At 42.0% G+C, this 18,859-nt stretch overlaps 1 protein-coding gene across 1 annotated transcript; it reads left to right on the top strand.

Annotated features, from left to right (window-relative positions):
* Positions 1-189: 189 nt before the first annotated feature.
* mlycd (malonyl-CoA decarboxylase) lies at positions 190-18,020 on the top strand. The gene is made up of 5 exons (XM_029668159.2): positions 190-880; positions 8,541-8,653; positions 8,741-8,897; positions 9,070-9,222; positions 12,484-18,020. Exons 1-5 carry the CDS (start codon positions 329-331, stop codon positions 13,024-13,026), a joined length of 1,518 nt encoding a protein of 505 aa, XP_029524019.2. The 5' UTR covers positions 190-328; the 3' UTR covers positions 13,027-18,020.
* Positions 18,021-18,859: the final 839 nt, after the last annotated feature.

Below are 18,859 nucleotides of genomic sequence, written 5' to 3'. Positions count from 1 at the left end.
GAGTGGAATTTTCGTTTCACTACCTATTCACTAATTTCCAATCCAAGCGTCCTCTTTTTGTTACATAATTATTGCTCTCCCATACACACAAAGAGGCAAAGGTCGACCACGTGGAATAAAAAGTAGATTCAAAAACTAAACCAGGTATTTTGAGGTGGGGAGAGTGACATTGGGAAATAGGTTGGGGGGAAAAACACTGGCGTTATTTCCTTCAGGCTCGCTGTGATAGTTGTACTGTCTCTTTAATAATATACGGTAAAGGATCAGGTTGCGCACCGGGTGGTACTGGTATTATTTACAACTGGAAAGAGACCATTTACAGATTGCGATGACACCCCAGCCCATAGTTTCTACATTGCGCAGTGGTGTGAGTTTCTGGCGACATCGAAGTGTTTTAGTAACGGCTTTAAGTCTCCAGGCCTTGGACTTTCGAAGCGTGCGTTGTCGGTCTACCTCGGCACCTGGTACTGTCAGATCCATGGAGGACATACTGACGAGGGTTGTGGTACCGTTACCTACATACGAGACGAGAGAGAAGTCCCCGCCTCCACCCGAATCGAACAGTGTGGAATTTATGCATTTCTACAAAAGCCTTGAAAAGGAAGAGAAGTCACAATTACTAGCAACGTTATCACACGATTTTGGTGTGGACCACAAAGGAGTTTCAGAGCTAGCAGGCAAGCTGCTCGACACTCAGTTAAGGGACTTGGCTACAATATTGCAAGTAGAGGACAGGTTACGATATAGTCTGACTCCGCGCTATAAACAGTTGCTTAATCACATAAGCAGGGTTGAGGGGGGAGTGAAGTTCCTGGTGGACCTACGTGCCGATCTGCTTGAAATAATATCATCTAAAGGAAGTGACAGTCCTCACATTCGGGTAAAGCCACTGTTTACAATATTCTATGGTGGCCTGCTAATGTCAATTCACGTAGCGCGTTTTGAAAATAATTGACAGGTGCAGGCAGGAATAATTCACAACAGTATATGTATTTCAGTACTTGGAATCGCCTTTGTATTTCTTCTGAGTTATCGGGAAATAGATCAACAATAAATATTAACACCTGCTCAAAAACTAACGTTCACTAAATGGAGCCAGTTCTACTGCCATTACCAGATAAGTGTTATAGAAAATTGAAGTTTTTCCAATGGAAAATAACATAAAACACGATTTGTTTACAAACAAGCTAATAGATGACATGTTTCTATATTTAATGCTAAGAAACAAAACAGATGTAGGTGCCTTATACAATGTAACCAATGTATACTGTAGGTACAGCACATTTAAAACTTGTGTGTCAAAGGCAAATCAGTTGCAGGCCTAATGTACTATACTAAATAAAGGTGTTGACAACGCTGTATGACATGGAAGCCCCCTTTGACCTACATTGGTGTGGGTGTCCCATTTCAACTGACTGCTAGAGCAGCTCATCTCTGATCACTTTTGCCCTAGTGAAGAAACTGTGACTGATCCAAGCATTTCAAAATCATATGGGTTAGTTTTATTTATTTTTAAAGTGTCATGAAGGTCATTCCATGACATTTCAGCAAGCCATAACACCTACCATCTCAGATTGTTCTGAAATTGTTTCTGTAGTTAGAAACAGATAAGATTAGCATTCCTGCATCGTTATTTAGTTGAAATGTGATTCGATCTGAGAATTTAAGCCATTTTAATTTATAGGATTCATATAATATTTAATAAATATAGCACCCATCATCTGATTTGTGCCAAACATTTTTCTACCAATGAGTAAGACATGAAGAATCAAAATAAATGGTCAAAAGTTACCCACGGACCCTCCCAGACCCAGCCCTATCCCACCCCAACAACCAGTATACAGTATCAGTTCTCTATGTCTGACAAATAGTATGGAGCTGTAGCTCGGAGTATTGTTTCTTCATCCTATGTAATGGACTCTCATGGAATTTGGTGATGCTTTGTTCCCCGTTCAGAGAAGTTAGTCATTGAAGTTGTTAGGTTTATGCCCTATCCTACATCCTGATATTACCAGGTTCTGACCATGAGATAGTGCTGCCCCCCTCCATGTTAAAGGGATAGTTCAACCAAATTACAAAATTACATTTTAGTTTCCTTAGCCTGTAAGCAGTCTATGGGCAATGTATGACCACAACCTATTCTTGGCCACTGTTTCAAATGCTAACTTTTTACAATTTGCTGCACAAATCCAATGAAAGTCAATGCTACCTATATTAGCATTTTCACGCTTCATATCCAAATCATCTATAAGTAACATCATTGAGTTACAGATACTTTAGAATGATTGTATACAAATGGAAGCAAGGTTTGAAATGCTTAGGTCTAGGTTTTAGTCAGATAATATCTGTTTGGGCTTCTTGCGGTCAATTTGCAGTCTACACATTTTTTAAATTATGTTTATCCTTAATTATTAAGGATTCAGACCCCTTGACTTTTTCCACATTTTGTTACATTACAGCCTTATTCTAAAATGGATTAAATTGTTTTTCTCCCCTCATCAATCTACACACAATACCCCATAATGACAAAGCAAAAACAGGTTTTTAGACATTTTTGCTCATTTATATTAAAAAAAATATATATATATATATATATATTTTTTTTTTTAATATAAATTAGCAAAAATGTCTAAAAAAAATGTCTAAAAACCTGTTTTTGCTTTGTCATTATGGGGTATTGTGTGTATATATATATATATATATATCACATTTCCATAAGTATTCAGACCCTTTACTCAGTACTTTGTTGAAGAACCTTTGGCAGCGATTACAGCCTTGAGTCTTCTTGGGTATGACGATACAAGCTTAGCACACCTGTATTTGGGGAGTTTCTCCCATTCTTTTCTGCAGATCCTCCCAAGCAATGTCAGGTTGGATGGGGAGCGTTACTGCACAGCTATTTTAGGTCTCTCCAGAGATTTTCGAATGGGTTCAAGTCCGGGCTCTAGCTGGGCCACTCAAGGACATTCAGAGACTTGTCCCGAAGCTTCTCCTGCGTGGTCTTAGCTGTGTGCTTAAGGTCGTTGTCCTGTTGGAAGGTGAACTTTCGCACCAGTCTGAGGTCCTGAGCGCTCTGGAGCAGGATTTCATCAAGGATCTCTCTGTACTTTGCTCCGTTCATCTTTGCCTCGATCCTGACTAGTCTTCCAGTCCCTGCCGCTGAAAATCATATTCACAGCATGATGCTGCCACCACCATGCTTCACTGTAGGGATGATGCCAGGTTTCTTCCAGACATGACGCTTGGCATTCAGGCCAAAGAGTTTAAAACTTGGTTTTATCAGATGAGATAATCTTGTTTTTCATGTTCTGAGAGTCTTTAGGTGTCTTTTGGCAAACTCCATGTTGGCTGTCATGTGCCTTTTACTGAGGAGTGGCTTCTGGACACTCTACCATAAAGGCCTGATTGGTGGAGTGTTGCAGAGATGGTTGAACTCTGGAGCTTTGTCAAAGTGACCATTGGGTTCTTGGTCACCTCCCTGACCAAGGCGCTCAGTTTGGCCTGACGGCCAGCTCTAGGAAGAGTCTTGGTGGTTCCAAACTTCTTCCTTTTAAGAAAGATGGAGACCACTGGGTTCTTGGGGACCAACAATGCTGCAGAAATTGCTCATGGTGTGGTTTTTGCTCTGACATGCACAGTCAACTAAGGGACCTTTATATAGACAGGCGTGTGCCTTTCCAAATCATGTCCAATCAATTGAATTTACCACAGGTGGACTCCAAGTTGTGGGAACATCTCAAAAATAAAATTGGTTCTGTATTGTTGAAAATCCAATAACATGGCGTGAAGACAAAGTTTTTTTCAATTTCAGTAGAAAAGGGGATTTTTTAAAGAAAAGTGCAAGGGCACCAATATATTTGGCCACAACTGTTTGTGCTAGCTGTTTAAATATCTATCGAATCAGATCTTTTCTTGTTTTGATCCCTTAACTCCCCCATCTCCTATTGAGGCAAGTTACCAACTTGTACCCACATCAGTCTGTCTGACAAAGGCCTACCTTTCTCCATCTTGGGTGATGTAGGGCATGGAGGTGAAAGGACATTTGCACTGAATGCGAAAATTGCTTAAAATCTAATTGGTCATCAATTGGGAAATGCTTGCTCAGCTTGACTCATTTTACCAGCATCTTCCCGCAGTTATTATTTGGCCTCTTTACATATAAGTTAGCTCACACAGGGATTTGTTTATCCGTTTATGTTCTGCTGCATCAGCTCTTTACCTGTGTTTGAGAATGATGCTAAATATGATATACACTATTTCACCAACAGGAGTTCCTTTAAAAAGGTGGCACTGTCAATGCAGTAGGCGAGAACAGCTGTACTGTACACAATGTCTACCTTACTTTGGGGAGAGAGAAATTGGGGTTTAAAAATGGAATAGGTTAGAGTAAAATAAGAGCCTCTCACCTACTGTGGGAGGAAAGAAAGGTGTTCATAAACATGATAGTAATTAAAACAGCGAGTCAAGCAGAATCAAATAGGCCTTATAAAAGTTCTGAATTGCCAAGACTACAATGACCAAGGTTGTTTAGAAGTGTCTCACATTTCTATAGTAGACTTGTTTCCTGCATTTCTATAGTTGACTTGTTTCCTGCTGTTGGTCTATCAATTATTTTGATCAATCACTATTTTCATTCTTCTTTACCTGTGCACAGAATAACCTGGGAGGTGAGAGATTAGGAAAATAACTGGGATTCATAATACACTTCTGCTGTGACTTCAGTTTAGTGCTCCCTTACATTTGACAAGTATATTGGTTGTGGTTTCTCAGAGGCAATTTTAGCCTAAGCCTGTCACATGTCATCTAGGCCTACTGGAGCAAAAGGCACATAGTGTAGTAGGGGCTGGGAGGCTGTCCTGTTGTACCCTGGAAACTTTGAATGCACAACTGAATAACTTTGGCTTTGGTTCCTGTTTCATATGCATCACAGTTTCCTTATGGTTCTCTTTGTGCATGCAATACTAGCAACTGTGTAACAACGGTGCAAATTCCAAATCAATGTCCTCAACGGCATATACTGTAACACAAATTTCTAATTTTACTGGTACAGTGCCAATGAAATAAAATTAAATTTTCTCTCAAGGATTAGAATCTCTCAAGCTTTTTTTCAAAGGCTCACATTATTGTCACAGCCATTCAGGCCAGTTTAATTTCAAGGTCTTTGATTCCTCAGCCTCTTCACTTGCTCTCCCTTCTACTTCCATGTCACTAAACCTGACTATTGCGACTCTTCTTCTCTTTCAAAGGTTTTCATCTGCCGCAAGGTCAACGAAATACAGATTTGTCCCCGAGTTTGCTGTTCTTTTGTGTGACTAAGAATTGGGAGCTTCTTTAACCCAGAGGCAAGGCGGTAGCTGCGGTTGTATGTGTCGACATAGCATGATATCTTAATGCTTTTTCAGGGTTCATCATCAATCTCAGAATTATTTATTTGCTCCTGTTGTCAGATTCTAAGTTTGTCTTTTTTTTGTGTGAGTCATCAAAGACACACAAACACACACACACCGACACGCTTTTAAAATGTGCTGTTTTGGATAAGTTTTTGGCCCTGGGGGTTATGTGGTTGCCTGGCTACCCCAAATCCTTATTCCAGCCAAAAGCTACGCCACGCCCATGGATGTTAGTTTCTTCTCCGCAATGAGGTACAGTATGTAGCGAACATAGAGCAGGGTAATAATTCAGTTGAGTGTATTTATGGGGCGGCAGGGTAGCCTAGTGGTTAGAGCGTTGGACTAGTAACAAAGGTTGCAACCTTGTCCCCGAGCTGACAAGGTACAAATCTGTCGTTCTGCCCCTGAACAGGCAGTTAACCCACTGTTCATAGGCCGTCATTGAAAATAAGAATTTGTTCTTAACTGACTTGCCTAGTTAAATAAAAAAATATATTAAAAAAATTCCAGTGTGAAATTCAGCTAGATAAGAAAATATGGATGGGATAAAAAATTGCAAAAATAATCAAAATACAAGATAACTCATGTAAAATATACTGTGTCTGTAAAAACATGAACAAAAACGCAACATGTAAAGTGTTGGTCTCATGTTTCATGAGCTGAAATAAAATTGTTCAAATGCACAAAAAGCTTGTGCACAAATTTGTTTGCGAGCATTTCTCCTTTGCCCAAAAAAATCCATCCACCTGACAGGTGTGGCATATCAAGGAGCTGATTAAACTGCATGATCATTAAACAGGTCAACCTGTTGGGGACAATAAAAGGTCACAAAATGTGCAGTTTTGTCACACAACACAGATGTTTCAAGTTTTGAGGGAGCATGCTGGGAGCAATGGCCACCACCGCTGTTGCCAGATAATTAAATGTTCATTTCTCTACCATAAGCCACCTCCAACATCATTTTAGAGAATTTGGCAATACGTCCAACCGGCCTCACAACCGCAGACTACTGTATGTGTAACCACTCCCCAGTGGGTGGGCATATACCCTCCCAGGCCCACTCATGGCTGCACCCCTGCCCAGTCATGTGAAATCCATAGGATTAGGGCCAATATTATACTTTTTTTTCAACTCGGCAAGTCAGTTAATAACAAATTCTTATTCCAAACCATGGCAGACGACGCTGGGCCAACTGTGCGCCGCCCTATGGGACTCCCAATCACGGTCGGACGTGATACAGCCTGGAATTAAACCAGGGACTGTAGGGACTCCTCTTGCACTGAGATGCAGAGCTTTAGACTGCTGCGCCATTCGGGAGCCCAATTTAATTAATTTCAATTGACTGACTTCCTTATATGAACTGTAACTCAGTAAAATCAGTTAGATTTTTTTCAGTATAATTAATGTTTGGTGCAGAATTCTAAGTTTTGTAAGTAGCTTTTGTTAAGTGTAGAATTCAAATGCACTTTCAGCTACTTTGGAAGGGATTGGCATCAACTATATTTAGGCCCGTCAGTTATCAATGTTTATTTTTGGGGGGGCAATGTATAATGCACATTATTATTGGCAGGTACAGTTGGCTGTTGACTTGCCAGGTGCTGCTGTAGATGGACAGAATAGAGTACGTATAGTCTTAACTCAGTGTGAGTTTATGCAGGTATAATGGTATGTTTGTTTGTTGAGAGAGCCTTTCTCTGCTATAATGAAGTCAAATCCTTGGAGGAGGACTATACCCTGCTCATATGACAATGTGTTTATTGAAGTGTGAGGCCTATGTCTCCTCATATACAGTACCGTAGGCTCCAGATCCACCTGTGCCATCATCACCGCCAACAGATATAAATCAAATCAAATTGTATTTGTCACATACACATGGTTAGCAGATGTTAATGCGAGTATAGCGAAATGCTTGTGCTTCTAGAGTTCCAACAATGCAGTAATAACCAACGAGTAATCTAACCTAACAATTCCACAACTACTACCTTATACACACAAGTGTAAAGGGATAAATAATATGTACATAAAGATATATGAATGAGTGATGGTACAGAACAGCATAGGCAAGATGCAGTAGATGGTATCGAATACAGTATATACATATGAGATGAGTAATGTAGGGTAAATGTAAACATTATATTAAGTGGCACTGTTGAAAGTGGCTAGTGATACATTTTTTACATCAATTTCCATTATTAAAGTGGCTGGAGTTGAGTCAGTATATTGGCAGCAGCCACTCATGATCTTTATGGCCTTCCTGTGACATCGGGTGGTGTAGGTGTCCTGGAGGGCAGGTAGTTTGCCCCCGGTGATGCGTTGTGCAGACCTCACTACCCTCTGGAGAGCCTTATGGTTGTGGTTGGAGCAGTTGCCGTACCAGGCGGTGATACAGCCCGACAGGATGCTCTCGATTGTGCATCTGTAGAAGTTTGTGAGTGCTTTTGGTGACAAGCCGAATTTCTTCAGCCACCTGAGGTTGCTGAGGCGCTGCTGCGCCTTCATCACAACGCTGTCTGTGTGGGTGGACCAAATCAGTTTGTCCGTGATGTGTACACCGAGGAACTTAAAACGTACTACCCTCTCCACTACTGTCCTGTCGATGTGGATAGGGTGGAGATGTGGATAATGAAAACAAACAAATGCCCAGGAGGACATACACCCACAAAAAGTAGGCCTTGTAGGTGATCATGGAACTGCAGGATTATGTGACAGCCATGCTTTTGATACCAGCCTGTAATGTTATTAATGCTGCTGTCAGTCACTAGATAGTGTGATGACATTCAGTCATGAATTCTACTTAAGTGAACTGATTGAGCTGTTCACAGTGTTATTAAGCTGACACTAGTTACAGATTGAGAAAAAAATAACACCTGTAAGCACTATGGCAGCTCATTTTCAGTGTGCTAAAACCATTTGGATGGCATTAGGTGCTGGGACTGGGAGTGTCAGGCTCTAATATGCTTTAAATGATCACTTTAATCAGTAAGCAAATGTTTTTGTTAATAGGTAAATAGAAATAGCTTGTCTCTGGCAGCCACACTCTAGCAGCTACATCCTGTATTTGGTTCTGATTAGTCTCTCTCATGACGAACTAATTATTGAGTAGCTGGCCAGAGCACACAGGAGCTTTACCTCTGGGTTCTGATGTTGCAGGACCTGAATGGCACTCTGAAGAGTCTGCTGTCAGAGTGGTTCTCTGTGGGTCTGCTGCGTCTGGAGAGGATCACCTGGCAGTCCCCCTGCGAGATACTGCAGAAGATCAGCCAGTAAGAAGCCACTGTTGTACACACACAGACACACCGACACTTATAGCTCTACAGTAAACCCATGTCTGACTGTGTATGTCCTGGCAGGTACGAGGCTGTCCACCCTGTGAGGAACTGGACCGATATAAAGCGTAGGGTGGGGCCGTACCGTCGCTGCTATGCCTTCACTCACGCTGCCATGCCAGGGGAACCACTGGTCGTCCTGCATGTGGCACTCACAGAGGACATCTCTAATAACATACAGGTGAGAGGTTTTATATGGAATACCTCATTTATTGAATATGAGAGAGAATGCAGAAATTGAGACGTTGGTTTAGCTGTTCTGTAGATTCATTTCTCTTTATAGTACTGGAGACCACAATTTGATAATAGACTGTATGTCTGACTCCAACAATGTTTTTTCTCCTGTCCCATAGAGTATCGTGAGAGAGTTGGCTACCCTGGACTTGGAGGAGGATGTTGCCAAGGTCAACACAGCAGTGTTCTACTCCATCTCCTCCAGCCAGGCTGGCCTGCAGGGCGTGGAGCTGGGGAACGTTCTCATCAAGAGAGTGGTGCGGGAGCTGCAGGTGGGTGGAGAATGACATCACACCACTGTTTCTATGAGCAGAATGACAGGCAAAGTCGGACTGCCCCTCTCATGGGGCCCCACATCTGAACACTGTGGAACGTCTCCTGAGTCAATCAGCTGCTCCCCTGCGTCATCATGCGTGATTAATTAGCCATCTCCATGGTCAGAGTTTTTTTTACACTCTGTTTGACACTCGCTTCAGTGTCACCTGATGGATTCCATTCTCTCCAGACTTCCACCAAGTTCTTAGAACCACAACCACTCACGACACCCCAACACTTCTGGCCATGGCCAAGAAACAGATGGCAGTCAATCACAACAGTAGTTCAACATAAGCTGGAGGCTATTTCAGTGTGGGAAGAGTGGTCATTATTATAAGATAAACATTTATTGTAATATAACCTAGACAAGCTAAATGAAACTAAATACTCGCACCATCCTGTATTTCCACCTGCATGTTAGGTGTGTGCTTGTGGGTAAAGAGGGGATTGCGGTAGGATTGAATGCTCTTCTCCACATTTCAGCCAAGATAGAGAGAGGAATATTGACATTTCAGCTGTCAGACCTAATCATGTCGAGAGGAGAGGAAACCACTCCATGTCAGGGTGCTCCAGCTATAGCTCTTATTAAATGATTGGAACATTGAATGGATAAACAAGAGCCACTCAACCTCATGGATTTACATAGCTGGGAGGCTTGTCTGAAAGGTTGAAATGGTCATATCCTGCTATAATGACATGCAAAGCAAGTGATCGTGAAAGCCTTTATTTATTTGAATCTTTATTTATAGTAAATATGGACTCTGTTTTTGAAGAGATTTTTTCTGTGAGTGTAGTTGTTAGTCTGGCAGAGTATAGACTTGTAGGATAAGAGTATGTAGTGTGTTTCTTGTTGAATTGTACAGTAGCCTGGTCTAAGTATTCTAGCCTCTCCATTGTTCAATCTGCGTTCTTGACATTGGTGAATTGATCTATGAAGTTCTAGGGATGTACATTGTTTTGTAGGGCTTGAACTTTTTTTTATCTGTAGTCTCGATTCCATCTGAACTCTGCAGATATTGAATTAAAGCAGAAATGTAATTTTGTTTTACCAAGCCTTTTCTTGTGACCAATGAGTTCTGGCTTTATCCCCAGGTCATGCTGATAACCCCTCATATCAGTAGGACAAAACAACTAAGAAAGATGACTGTGTGCAGTGCCATTGCAGTGTTATGCCCCATATTAAGGGCAATAGAACACCTCTACAGCCACTGAGGGACCACTGCAATGGATGGATGATGGGGAGGGAAAGAGAAGGTCACAGTGTGGTTGAGGAAGTAGGGAGGAGGATCCCGTTGTCTTTCAGCATTACTCTCTAGGGCCTTTTCTGTCTCCCTATCATTTGGCCTTACTTATTTCTCTGTGGATTGCATGCCTGCTCTAAGCCTGCTGACCAAGGCTTTACAGTAAATTGAACTGATGAATAGAAAGTGACCTCTTGACATGGTTATGCTCAGATCTACTGACTCGTGTGATGGAAGTACAGAGGAATGAATGAGAAAGAGGGAGGGAGGGAGAGAGAGGGAGAGGTAGAAGTAAAGGCTCACTCCAACATCTGCCTCCAGGGGTTGTCTGACACACGTTGCCTCCTCTGCTGCCTCCAGTGAATCAACACACCACACAGCTCTGTACCTTATCAGCCTAGACAAGAAAGATCCAACATGAGAGGGCAGGTAATAGAAGAGAGAGAGAGAGCAAGAAAGAGAACTTGTGAAGAAGTGAAAGAAAGAGGGGAGAGAGTGAAACCTCGGCGGCAGGCAGGCAGTGTATGATGATGGCAGAGGCACTAGGGACCAGAGTCAAGAGCTTGGAAGGTATTAAAAGTGAGAGAGAAAGGGAGGGCAGGGTAGAGCAAGAGAATGAGGGGGTCATCCATCTCTATCAATCCCAATGGCAGATATGTGGAGATGGAGTCGATTGGTGCTGTTGCTTTGTGTTGCAGTGGGAAACAAAGCCGTTTGTATCTGATAGGTAGTTCACTGAGTTCAGCTCCTCCGAGAGACACTGGGGTATTACATACTGAGTTCAGCTCCTCCGAGAGACACTGGGGTATTACATACTGGGTTCAGCTCCTCCGTGAGACACTGGGGTATTACATACTGGGTTCAGCTCCTCCGTGAGACACTGGGGTATTACATACTGAGTTCAGCTCCTCCGAGAGACACTGGGGTATTACATACTGGGTTCAGCTCCTCCGAGAGACACTGGGGTATTACATACTGGGTTCAGCTCCTCCGTGAGACACTGGGGTATTACATACTGGGTTCAGCTCCTCCGAGAGACACTGGGGTATTACATACTGGGTTCAGCTCCTCCGAGAGACACTGGGGTATTACATACTGGGTTCAGCTCCTCCGAGAGACACTGGGGTATTACATACTGCGTTCAGCTCCTCCGAGAGACACTGGGGTATTACATACTGGGTTCAGCTCCTCCGAGAGACACTGGGGTATTACATACTGGGTTCAGCTCCTCCGAGAGACACTGGGGTATTACATACTGGGTTCAGCTCCTCCGAGAGACACTGGGGTATTACATACTGGGTTCAGCTCCTCCGTGAGACACTGGGGTATTACATACTGGGTTCAGCTCCTCCGAGAGACACTGGGGTATTACATACTGGGTTCAGCTCCTCCGAGAGACACTGGGGTATTACATACTGGGTTCAGCTCCTCCGTGAGACACTGGGGTATTACATACTGGGTTCAGCTCCTCCGAGAGACACTGGGGTATTACATACTGGGTTCAGCTCCTCCGTGAGACACTGGGGTATTACATACTGGGTTCAGCTCCTCCGAGAGACACTGGGGTATTACATACTGGGTTCAGCTCCTCCGTGAGACACTGGGGTATTACATACTGGGTTCAGCTCCTCCGTGAGACACTGGGGTATTACATACTGGGTTCAGCTCCTCCGTGAGACACTGGGGTATTACATACTGGGTTCAGCTCCTCCGTGAGACACTGGGGTATTACATACTGGGTTCATTATCAAGTGTTTGGAAAGTGCATTCCCTTGGACGGGTCCAGAACATTTAAATTTGACAGGATGAAAATGTATTATTGAACCTGTATTATCCAACCTGTCTAACCCTTTCCTTAATGTTACTTTTTCATGTACTTTTCTCTCTGTAATACCTCATTGGTATTATTCATTAACTGGTGTAGACAAAGTTGTTTTAGACTGAGGCTGTCTATCCTCTCTGTCTATCTTTTTGCAGAGTGAGTTCCCCCACATGTCCCAGTTCTCCAGCCTGTCTCCCATCCCGGGCTTCTCCTCCTGGTTACTGGGCCTGCTCAACCAGCACCGGAAGGAGGGCCGCATGGAGCTGTTAACTGAACGTGAGTGGAGGGAGGTGGCAGATGTCACAAACACAGCCCCCGATACCAACGCCCTGGATGCCCTGCGTAAGCTGATCAGCACTGGCGAGTGGACCCGCTCTGAACGCCTGGTCCACATCCTGGAGCCTGCCCTGATGCGCCTCTGTGCCTGGTACCTCTACGGAGAGAAGCGGCGCGGCTATACCCTGAACCCTGTGGCCAACTTCCACCTGCAGAATGGTGCCACCATGTGGAGGCTGAACTGGCATGCAGACACCAGCCCCCGGGGAGTGGCCAACTCCTGTGGCATCATGGTGAACTACAGATACTTCCTGCAGGAGACCCCGTCCAACAGCGCTGCCTACATGCACAACAAAGTCATCACAGTTACAGAACAGGTGCTGGGCTTGGTCTCACAGTTTCAGAAGAACAGCAAACTCTGAGCTCCATGGACACACACACTTGGTATCAAAGATGCCTCCAGGACTGGCTGACTTTACGGCTCTGATCTAATGTGCCAAAACAAAACACGTTCAAAACATGGAGACAATTTGTGGAATGATATTCATTTATTTTGTTATTTTCTTTTTACAATCTAGCCCATGTAGCGCATGGATTTTCCTCTCCCTTCCTTCCTGGGGTGGGTATGTGGTGTTATCATCTCCGATAGACTCCCGGTGTTTTATGGTGTGAGAGACTACAGCTAATGAAGCGAGAGACATTTACAGTGCCTTGCAAAAGTATTCATCCCCCTTGGCATTTTTCCTATTTTGTTGCTTGTAATTGTTGCTTGTAATTGCTTGTAATTGTTTCTTGTAATTATAACTTGTCATTTAAATGGATTTTTATTTGGATTTCATGTAATGAACATACACAAAAGTCTAAATTGGTGAAGTGAAATAAAATAAACTACTTTCAAAAAATTAAAAATATTAAAAAAATTAAAAAGAGGTGCGTGCATATCTATTCACCCCCTTTGCTATGAAGCCCCTAAATCAGATCTGGTGCAACCAATTACCTTCAGAAGTCACATAATTAGTTAAATAAAGTCCACCTGTGTGGAATCTAAGTATCACATGATCTGTGATCTCAGTATATATACACCTGTTCTGAAAGGCCCCAGAGTCTGCAACACCACTAAGCAAGTGGCACCACTAAGCAAGCGGCACCATGAAGACCAAGAAGCTCTCCAAACTGGTCAGGGGCAAAGTTTTGGAGCAGTACAGATCGGGGTTGGGTTATAAAAAATATCAGAAACTTTGAACATAGCAAAAAATTGAAAGAATATGGCATCACAACAAACCTGCCAAGAGACGGCCGCCCACCAAAACTCACAGACCAGGCAAGGAGGGCATTAATCAGAGAGGCAACAAAGAGATCAAAGACAACCCTGAAGGAGCTGCAAAGCTCCACAGCGGAGATTGGAGTATCTGTCCATAGGACCACTTTAAGCCGTACACTCCACAGAGCTGAGCTTTACGGAAGAGTGGCCAGAAAAAAGCCATTGCTTAAAGAAAAAAATAAGCAAACACGTTTAGTGTTCGCCAAAAGGCATGTGGGAGACTCCCCAAACATATGGAAGAAGGTACTCTGGTCAGATGAGACTAAAATGTAGCTTTTGGCCATCAAGGAAAACGCTATGTCTGGCGCAATCACAACACCTCTCATCACCTCGAGAACAACATCCCAACAGTGAAGCATGGAGGTGGTAGCATCATGCAGTGGGGATGTTTTTCCATCAACAGGGACTGGGAAACTGGTCAGTATAGAAGGAATGATGGATGAAGCTAAATACAGGGAAATTCTTGAGGGAAACCTGTGTCAGTCTTCCAGAGATTTGAGACTGGGACCGAGGTTCACCTTCCAGCAGGACAATGACCCTAAGCATACTGCTAAAGCAACACTCGAGTGGTTAGAGGGTTAACATTTAAATGTATTGGAATGGCCTAGTTAAAGCCCAGACCTCAATCCAATTGAGAATCTGTGGTATGACTTAAAGATTGCTGTACACCAGCGGAACCCATTCAACTTCAATGAGCTGGAGCAGTTTTGCCTTGAAGAATGGGCAAAACTCCCAGTGGCTAAATGTGACAAGTTTAGAGACATACCCTAAGAGACTTGCAGCTGTAATTGCTGCAAAAGGTGTTTCTACAAAGTATTGACTTTGGGGGGGTGAATAGTTATGCACGCTCAAGTTTATTTTTTTTGTATTATTTCTTGTTTGTTTCACAAAAAAAAAAAAAATGTTGTATCTTCAAAGTGGTAGGCATGTTGTGTAAATCAAATGATACAAACCCCCAAAAAAACATTTTTAATTCCAGGTTGTAAGGCAACATAATAGGAAAAATGCCAAGGGGGGGTGAATACTTTTGCAAGCCACTGTATCAGGCCGTGCCATGTTTCTACTTGACAATGTGTGTGATGCTGTAGCACAGCTAGGCTGCAGAGCTACTAGAATAAACCATGTTTTGATCATTTGGCTGATCTGTTTAGCTGCAAAGAGGCGTGTGTGTGTGTGTGTGTGTGTGTGTGTGTGCAGAGCCGGGCAGGTAAAAAAGGGAACAGACACCCACATTGTATAGAATTATGTACAGCAATACAGTAACATATTGTCTCGAACACTGATTGTCACCCTACAATCTCTTCTAATCAGTTAATTAGTCTACATCTGCATTGCTTGCTGTTTGGGGTTTTAGGCTGGGTTTCTGTACAGCACTTTGTGACATCAGCTGATGTAAGAAGGGCTTTATAAATACATTTGATTGATTTGATTGAATTACTGATGATCAATCAGGCTATTCTTTAATGAGCTGTACTCGCAAGAGATTTAATTTTTAAAATTTAATTTACAGTATATGTAGAATTGGTTCTTTTCTGCAAAAGGCTAAGTCATATTTCATACCAAAATGTGTTCAGTTGCCATGGCTGACACCATAGTAATTGCAGAGGGTGTTTGGAAATGTTTGCTACCTGCCACCACTCACTCCCCCCTAGAGACACATATCTGATGTACTGCTACACCAAAGTACTGAACCAAGTGGGACTCATATCTGCCCCCACTCTATTGTTTTGAAAGACTATATCACAGCAAGTTGACTGTGAAATTACATTTTATCTCTCAAAGGAGCCAAACTTTTTTCCCAAGCCAGCCACACAGTGTCCCAGAAACTAATGAAGTGAGAAATAAAGTTAAAATAAATGGAAAGATTTATAGCATTCACTGTAAAGCCGGGAAGGAAATCAGAGAGCATAAAAGGACACTGTTTATAGGATGCCCCTGAGAAAGCATTCCTCTCGTGAGACAGACAGGGAGGGTGGACACCTGCTGATGCTCCAGTGCAAAGTCCAAGGCTGTCACACCCGTCCACAACCATGGATGAGATTGTGAATGGAAACAACAATGACATATCCCTACCTTTCCACTAAGCAAAGAAAATATCCACTGCTCTATCAATTCAACAACATAGATGGATGGATTTCTGTGGTGTTTATTCTTGAATGACATTGAACTCAAGAACTGGAAAAGTTGTCAAAGAACTGGAGCACTGAGACAACAGAGATATCACAACATTGCATTTCCACTTTATGTCCTTCATTGTCAGACAAGGGAAAAGAGCTACAGAGCATGTACATGTGCTTGAATTGATTTGATGTGTGAATAAACCTGTCAGTTGCGTTAATGTAAATTTAGTGTGAAGGGTATATATATAACATGTCCATGGTCTCATTCACACATTGCACACACACAGTGTGTGTGTGTGTGTGTGTGTGTGTGTGTGTGTGTGTGTGTGTGTGTGTGTGTGTGTGTGTGTGTGTGTATGTGTATGAGAGCATGGGCATGTTATTGCCATCATTATAGGCTGATAAATTCTATTTGAATAGAACACTGCACGAGAGGGGATCATCTTAGAAGCATTTTTGAATCGCGTAGAAAAGCTGATTTATTCTAGGTACCTCTCAACGAATTACAAGACCTGTCAGTCACAGCATTACATTCGTATTGAAGTCCTGTAGACATCTCACTCTCTATTCAGAATCCATCTCATTTGGCACACACTATTTGCTGCTGCTTTAACACACACACACACACACACCTTTCTTTAACAGCACTCAAAGGATGATTACTGACTATGACCGCTATGGTAAACCTGTATGGAATGGAAACATACAGCTTGTGTTTTCATCAGCTTTCCTTTTGATACTGTGTCATTTTTCCAAAGAAAATGCAAACTGAGCCGTACAAGGTGAATGTGTTGGCAAAAAGATGCAAATGTGTGCTGGCCACACTGACGACCTGGAGATATGTCACAGCATTCTAATCAACACGCCTCCAGCCTCCTGCCAAATGCACATTAACATTTAAGGGCCCATTTGTTAATAAGCAATTACAGACAGAATTGATTAGTAGCCACTTTACACCATTTTTAATGGCTGGAATATGCCATTACAGTTTGGCAAGGTACACAAGCTACAAGGTTCTTTTCCCATATCACAGCACATTTGGACAGCGCATACATCAACCCTCATGTTCCTGCTCTTGATATGAATATTGAGTGTCTAACATGAAATATAGTGAAAATGAGAATGAGCTGAACATATTAACACAGCCTGGTCCAGTCTAATGTCAAGCGGATGGCCCGTCTAATTCATAGCACTGGTAAGTCATAAAATCTTTAAACCTTAAAGTATATTGAGGACCTGATGAATATGGATTGCAAAAGTTACCAGAAATAGAATTTAACACCTTGGTGAGTTCACACAATAAGTCATTGAAACAGTGGATTTAACTGAAACGTCTTCTCAGATGAGACATGAGGAAAGAAAAAGCTTTAAGGGAAAAATAAATGCATTGGCTGTCTCATAATAGGCCTGAGATTATTTGAGTGAAAGAGAGAGCAATGAAAGGGAGAGAGTAATTGAAAGAAAATGAAAACAGTACGTTATTACAGTTGCAGTAAAGTATTAAAGTCATACCTAGTACTGTGTAGGATATAAGAACCACTTGGTAGTTTACATATTCAGAAGAAAATAATGTTTTCATGATTATTACATATGTCCAGTACAGTATATTGTGTGTTAAGGATAGTTTCCAAACATGCTAGACTTGTACTCATACAATGCTATTGTCACGCCCTGGCCATAGAGAGGCTTTTATTCTCTATTTTAGTTAGGCCAGGGTGTGACTAGGGTGGGCATTCTAGTTTCTTTATTTCTATGTTTTCTATTTCTTTGTTTTTGTCCGAGTGTGTTTCCCAATCCGAGGCAGCTGTCTATCGTTGTCTCTGATTGGGAATCATACTTAGGCAGCCTTTTCCCCACTTGTGTTTTGTGGGTAGTTGTTTTCTGTATAGTTTATTTGCCTTACAGAACTGTTCCATTTTTCTCTTTGTGATTTTGTTCGAGTGTTTTTTGATTAATAAAGAATCATGAACAATTACCACGCTGCACCTTGGTCTCCTTCCGACGACAAACGTTACAGCTATACTATTGCAAAGCAATACTATTATTATTACTTGATTTTCACACACACCAGGGACCTCAGTAGCTACTTTCTTTCCAATTTGTCTTTCCCCCTTATTTCATCTAAATAAATAGCACAGTGTAAACATTTTAACTTGGAAATGTCCTTTTATCATCATTCTACATCTGTGATCATTATTTTCTATGAATTATATGACCAGAGAATGAAATGATATTTTCTCTTTATAAACGTAGGCGTTTACACCATATTACTGTACTAAGTGCTGTATGTTGTTTTGCTGTAGCAAGGTGCATTTAGAAAAGCCCAAAAGAGCCAAGCAGTCAATTAACACAACCATCCTGATTACAATATGTTATGTTTACATACTGAAGAGGTTGCCAACTTTCTCTCTTTCCCCAATGGAAAGTAAACACAAGATATTGAAATGGGAATAGTGATTTGTAAAAAGGAAATGGAATATAAATTAATTGTGGTATTTCTGAAAGGGTGATTGTTTAATTAAAATGCTAAGCCATAGCAGTTTATTCTCCCCTAACTGCACATTGTAGCTGGTGTTTTCATTTGGTTAGGTTCTGTGGGCCACTGTTCTGTCTCTAATCACAAGCCTAAATCCACAGTGTCTCCTGAGGGTTAGGCTACAGAAGTAATTAAGTCAAAGAACTCAATGAGGGGAAAAAAAACGAATTGTTTGCCTTTGTTTTTCTCTTTTTATTCAAAAGGCAAATAGTAAAAGAGAATCACATCATAAATGGAGGTGATTGTTTTTTTTGTTGTAAACTTTGAAAATAGTAATC

This window comes from Oncorhynchus nerka, linkage group LG9a, assembly GCF_034236695.1.
Source record: "Oncorhynchus nerka isolate Pitt River linkage group LG9a, Oner_Uvic_2.0, whole genome shotgun sequence".
Classification (NCBI taxonomy): domain Eukaryota; kingdom Metazoa; phylum Chordata; class Actinopteri; order Salmoniformes; family Salmonidae; genus Oncorhynchus; species Oncorhynchus nerka.
The sequence above is the reverse complement of the archived record's forward strand: the minus strand, read 5'-3'. Positions and strand labels throughout refer to the sequence as shown.

What these genes read in the sequence shown, in the direction of transcription:
- mlycd (XM_029668159.2), top strand. Translation starts at nt 329, where the DNA reads ATGACACCCCAGCCCATAGTTTCTACATTGCGCAGTGGTGTGAGTTTC. An exon ending in ATACTGCAGAAGATCAGCCA is followed by an intron (nt 8,654 to 8,740) that starts GTAAGAAGCCAC and finishes ATGTCCTGGCAG; the next exon opens with GTACGAGGCTGTCCACCCTG. An exon ending in ACATCTCTAATAACATACAG is followed by an intron (nt 8,898 to 9,069) that starts GTGAGAGGTTTT and finishes CCTGTCCCATAG; the next exon opens with AGTATCGTGAGAGAGTTGGC.